This window comes from Pterocles gutturalis, unplaced genomic scaffold, assembly GCF_000699245.1.
Source record: "Pterocles gutturalis isolate BGI_N339 unplaced genomic scaffold, ASM69924v1 scaffold48198, whole genome shotgun sequence".
In the NCBI taxonomy this organism is placed as follows: Eukaryota; Metazoa; Chordata; class Aves; order Pterocliformes; family Pteroclidae; genus Pterocles; species Pterocles gutturalis.
The window spans coordinates 6,710-12,579 of NW_010127428.1; the positions used below are offsets into that span (position 1 = coordinate 6,710).

The 5,870-nt window shown below is 40.5% G+C and overlaps 1 protein-coding gene across 1 annotated transcript in view; it reads left to right on the forward strand.

Annotated features, from left to right (window-relative positions):
• DNAJC18 (DnaJ (Hsp40) homolog, subfamily C, member 18) overlaps positions 1-5,468 on the forward strand; it is a gene marked incomplete at its 5' end in the record, with an annotated part of 11,448 nt that extends 5,980 nt beyond the window's left edge. The window contains 2 exons of the mRNA XM_010079268.1: positions 778-950; positions 5,022-5,468. Coding sequence (XP_010077570.1) covers positions 778-950; positions 5,022-5,146 — 298 coding nt within the window. The remainder of the gene's footprint in view (positions 1-777; positions 951-5,021) is intronic.
• Positions 5,469-5,870: the final 402 nt, after the last annotated feature.

The following is a 5,870-nucleotide window of genomic DNA, read 5'->3' on the forward strand; positions in this document are numbered from 1 at the left end:
CCAGCAAACAGAAGGGGTAAACTGAATTCCATTGAGTGTAACCTTTGTGTTTTGGCTGCTGGCCTCTGTCTCTGGGCAGTGATTTGAAAAAATGCCTGGGGAGCTCTGCTCAAATAAGGAGATTCAGTGTAAGAGTATAGTTTAACCCAGTGGCCGTGTCAGAGTGGCTGAGTTTGCCTACAGGATATTCGTCGGAATGTTCCATGCCCCACTTTGCTTACTGATGATTATAAAACCCTAAAGGAAAGTGGAACTAGAATCTCCCCTGCTAATTCTTATTTCTACTAAAGGATCCCAAAACCAAGAAAATCCAGATGCAATTGCATTATGCCCTAAGCAATCCTATAATCTCTGTCATCTATTCCCATGGATTTCTGGACCTCACTTGCCAGAAATTACCAGCAAACAGAAGAAAGCATGTGGAGCTTTCTGTTTGCTCTGATGTTTTGGAAGTGTCTTGACTGAGCTATTGAGAACACACAGTATTTGGAAGGAACAGTGTCAGCTCTGAATCAGTTCTTTGTAAATATTTGCAAGTGTTGGGTATTTTCACTGTGGTTTTTAGTATGTCTGAGTGAATTCTGTTTGTAGTGCACAGCTTGCTGTGCCCGAGACTTGTAATTTCCTTACTGGATGGTTGAGGGAGCTGTAGTCCTGAAGAGAGTAACTGTAAAGAAGTTGTAAATCCTGTCCTCTGGAAATGCTAATATGGAGAAACATCTTGATTTCTTTATATTTGAACTGCTAAAAAAATCTGTTCTCTCCCTGTTTTCCCAGGTCCATAGGCCATGTTATTAGTAGAGAAACAGAGAACTTGCAGGTGCCTTACTATGTTGATAAAAACTTTGAAAAGAATTATCAAGGAGCAGAACTTCAAGAGCTAGAGAAAACCGTTGAAAAAGATTACATAGACTACATTCAGACCAGCTGCTGGAAGGAGAAACAGCAAAGTAAGTTACTTTTTGTTACAAGTGTGTGCCTACAACCCATTGGTAGTTGTACGATGGCTGTGCTTCACAAAGCACTGCCGTTTTTAGCGTCATGTTCCGATGCACATAACCACTCAAACCTTGCAGTGGTATTTTTCACATCTGCTCTTAACACCGAATTTTCTATTCTTGAGGGTCTGTCAAAATTCATTTTAGGTGATTCTGAGAGACAAGTGGAAAGCAGATTTCACCATTTGAGACATTTTTTTTCCACTCGGTTTTTACGCTTGAATAACTCTTCATGATAGTGTTTTAAATGTATAATCCACAGCATTGTCTAGCTCTGACAGATTGTTAGGGCTAGAAGAGGTCTTGACACATCACCTGTTCGACGTTTCCTTTGCTGGAGCAGAATCATTTTTACTTTGACTAGCTCCACAAGAAGATTATCTAAATTTTTCTTCAAAACTTCATCAGAAGGAGAGCCCAGAGCCTATTTGGGTGCTTTTGGTAATCAGTGGACTGTTACTGGTATCCGTTTTCAAAGAGCTTGTTTTGTGCCCTTATTTGCATTTTCTATCTTTAGATGAGTTTGAGATCATGTTTTTCATCATAGTCAAGATTGTCTTTTAAAAGCAAGAATTGAATGCAGAAAGAGAGAACACAAAAATGTGAGCATTCAAAGTTGTGATTCTCATGTCAGTCCTAGATCATCAGTGGCACGTATTTTAACCCCATATTGTACTCTGTTAATTACTGCTAGTTCATTTAAAATAGAGCAAATCCCTACTTCTTTTCCGTCTGTACAAAATGACAGAAATCAAATCACAAGGACTAGCTGAAGTAGAGATGTTGTGACTGATTTTTTTTTCAGCTGAAGAACTCATCGCCTTCAAATGAGTAAACACAAAGTACTGCTGTGCGTAAAGGAGACTGGAAGGAGTTGTTTCTGTGTAAATGTTTAACAGCAGCAGGCAAGCTGCTTTCACTCGCTAGCAGGGTTTTCTGAATTGCTCTGTGGGAAACAGTCCCCAGCATGCTGCTGAAAAGTGACTTTGCACTTGTTTGCAGTTTCTGTACCAGTTGCATCATTATGGCAGCGTACACTTTGTCTAAACGGGACATGTTTAATCCTGTGCTAGAGGTAACAGTAGTGTTGCTGACTCCAAACTATTTACATGTTTTTGATGAGGAGGGTTGGTTTGTTTTTATCTAGAAGCTGAGGTTTTAATTTTACATAAAACTTACCAATCTTGCTTTTAAAGAGAAGTATACAGATGTAGGCTCTGGAGTTAAAAAAGAAAAGAACCCATAATATAAAAATCCCAAACAATCCCTTAGGTTTTGGTGTGCTTGACATGTGATCCCTGAGCATCTGGGGCTGGCAGTAGCAGCCTCTAGGGATAATGTGGCTGTTAATAACCATAAATGTAGGCTTCATGCATAGGCTTGCTATAGGGATAGAATTTATTTATTACAGAAAAATCCTTTTAATTGACCTTGTGCAACTGAAAGTCGCCATGTTGTCTCTTTCACAGAGACCTTGAGCTAAGGAGTGCCATGCCCCAAAATGGGCAACAGGGTTTGCAAAGTCTGAGAGAGACTGGTGATCAGAGAGGAGAGATGATCCAGCGTTGAATGCCAAGTAATGCCTGCAAAACGGTGCTCCTCTGCAGCTTTTTACACTTGGAAACTTTATTAGTCACACATCTGCAAATATATTTACAACATCCACAATTAGCAGTAGCCTGAGGAGACCACTGTAATTTAAAAAAAAAAAAATTTCAGAATGATTATTATCTAGGCCAGCAAGCAGGTAATGAGCACAGCTAAGGCTGTGCTAACTTTAGTGCAGCCAAGTCTGTAAAAATAAACTATGAACCAAGATGGAGTGCTGGGGAAGAGTTCTCTGGTCATGTTGAGACTGTTCTTGGTCAGCTGTTGTTTCATAACTTTGGTCCATTAATTCTTGTTTTAAGTGTTTAACTTCATGTGGTCAACTTTTTCTTGGTCAGTTGAATTTCTATGAATAGTACGGTGGGTTTGTTTGCTGAGGGTGCATTTCTCTTTAGCACCAGCAAAATGGACATGGACTAGTTCTACAGGATCAGATTGGTTTTTAAAGTCCTTAATTTTATGACTTGAAAAGTCATAAATGAAAACTTCAAAAGTAACATATATTGGTACCTTGTTCAGCCAGTCACTTTTATACTGCCACACTAGACAGCGTTCCTCTGTTCACAGCAGAATAGCGTGTATAAGGTGGATATGCTGTGGTTTTGGATATTCTGAAATCTTGATAAGGTTCAGCACAAAAAGCACGTCCCAGGTTTTTACAGGAGATTGTTCAGCTGTGATAGCATAACTGTAATATCAAACTGCAAAGAGCTCGGAGTCAGAGAAAATTACAGAGAGGCAACTGAAAACAGAGAGAATGAGGATACGAGGAGCAACTCTGTGTAAAAGATTGAGAAACGTAAGAAACCAACGTGACAAAATGAATGCTGTCAAAAGTGCAGCGAAGATTTTTGCCCAGTGGATTAGTGTAAGCTATGATTCTTCACTGCCCAATTCCAGGGACTCTGGACTCAGAGACAATTTTGCTGAAGCTTGTCAAACCTACATGCCCAGCGCTGCTTGAGTGGCATTTTAGTTATAAAACCTACAAATTGATTTCTGATCTAAAATAAAATGTTTATGCCTGTCAGTCTGTAAAGCTTTTGGGTACATAGGTGGAGGGTCACCTGGCTTTAAATGTCACTGGGGCAGGGACAGAGGACCTAAGGCATGAAAGCACCTATTGAAGTTCTTTCCACTCTGAGTGATTTTGTAAAATGGGAGACTTGTAAGGTGCATAAAAGCTCTTTGAAAACTTGAGTGTCATCAGGTAGCCGGTGCTTAGGGAAATTTTGACCTTTTCAGAAACAAATTATTGCTGTTCTCTTAGATGCATCTAATCCTGGATCTAAATTATTCTTCAGGGAGAAAGCTATATTAAGACTTCCTTAGCTAATCAGCAAAAGAAACTTCTCTGAATTACTGGAGGGAAATAATTTAAACAATGGGATTCTTTCAGTTTTATGGTGCTTTTGAGAAGAGAAAAAATATGCAAAGTATATTTGAGATTATATTGTTAATAAAAGGGCATGGAGGCCTTTCAGACAAGTCCTTCAGCTAGCTGTTCACTTCCCTGTAATCAATTAAAAAAAAAAAAAAAGAAAGAAAAATTTGTAGTGCCTTCTGGGAAAACCTCTTGCCAGACAGAGTTTGAATTCTGAGAAGTGCAACATCAGAAAAAAACCCAGTTATCTCTACCTTGAAGTATAAATTTGGATGGGTGCTCTGGGCCCTTGCGGAGTGGATCTGCCAGAAGAGCTGTGCTTCTCGGTTACGTGGGCAGGGGCGTAGGGCTTGTAGTTCCTGTGTAGCTTCTTAGCCCCGAGGCGGTGATAGGAAAAGTAGGCGTGAGGCTCTCTTTCCTTCTGGCTCCTCACTTAAATACCGCTGAGAGGTGTAGAGTAATCCTCCTCCGCCAGCCTGCCTGGCGATAGGATAGGTCAGGAAGGATCGATGTGCGATGAGATTTCATTCAAATGGAAATAGCGGTGTTGCCTAAGGTTGCTGTGCAGCAGACCAAATGGTGTCCTACTAGCCCCTCTTCATGCACTTGGTTTAAATATATCCATATATTTTAAAGCAATCACCTACTGATCGTTAACATAATTTTAAATCTTGTATGATTTCCAAGCTGTATTTTTATAGTTTGTGTTTTCTTTGTAGACAGTAATAATCAGTCTTTTTGTTTGTTTGTTTTGATTATTGTCCTACTACTACACTGGTAGAGAGGGTTAGTATAACTGTGTGACTTTTCAAGCAATTATGAAAATCCTGTTTTCTCAAGTAGCTAGCCTGGTTCAACCTGATGGCGTCTCTTTACAGAAGATTGTTAACGTGCCCAGTTTCACCAAAACAAGGTGAATTAAAAAAAAAAAAAACCACCACATGCCACAAGGAAAACAAAGCACTGAGAAACAGTTATTTAAAATAGGCTCACAGCTTCATCCTAATATACATATTTTTTTCATTTTTCAGAGTCTGATTTGTCAAATTTGGCCAAGCTATACAGAGATGAGCGGTTAAAACAGAAAGCCGAATCGCTGAAACTCGAGCACTGTGAGAAGCTCTCCAGTCTGACTGGAATGCACAAAGGGGGCTGACCAGGACACACGCGTTCCGTAGTTTTATTTATTGGTGGTTTAACTTATGTTTTTTATTTTCCTTTGTATAAAAAGGGAAGGAGTCTATTGTAAAGAGTCTGAATATTCCAGTCCGTCTGCACATAGTGCAGAGCTGGGCCAACACGAGCTTCAGAGCTGGTGTGTGCTGTAATATAGACTGTACATGACATTTGGTTCCACGGACCAGTGGCACTTTGTAAATTAATTCCCTGGGAAACGCTGTTAGTTTGGATCCTGTCTTCATGGGTAGTTTGTCTGCCATCAAACAGTATCTGCTTCCCGGGAGAGCAGAGCAATGTCTTCGCTTTCTGTATTTTCTATGGACCTGCAATTCACTCGCTCACGTCGGCGGTGTAGTTCTCGGTATTAAGTGCTCTAGCCTCCTCATACCAATACCAAGCAGATGTCCTTGCTTCTGCGGTGGTTTGTAAAGAGAATTTGGATGGAAGGCAGTGTGTTTCCTGTTCAAGTGTCATACGCAATGCTTAATTTGGAAGAGTCGAGTACCTGCTCCAGGTGAACGCTTGAGCACGCTCACAGCTCTCCGTGCTGTCCGAGGGACTTCACCTGGTGCCTGTCTGACTGGAGGGCAGTTCCTCTTCTGTTCCGCAGTGAGACAACATGCGATGCCAACGGCAACATCGAACGAGAAGATGAGTCTGTGAATTGTACCAATTCCAATGTCTGTCAAACTGTAGAGAAA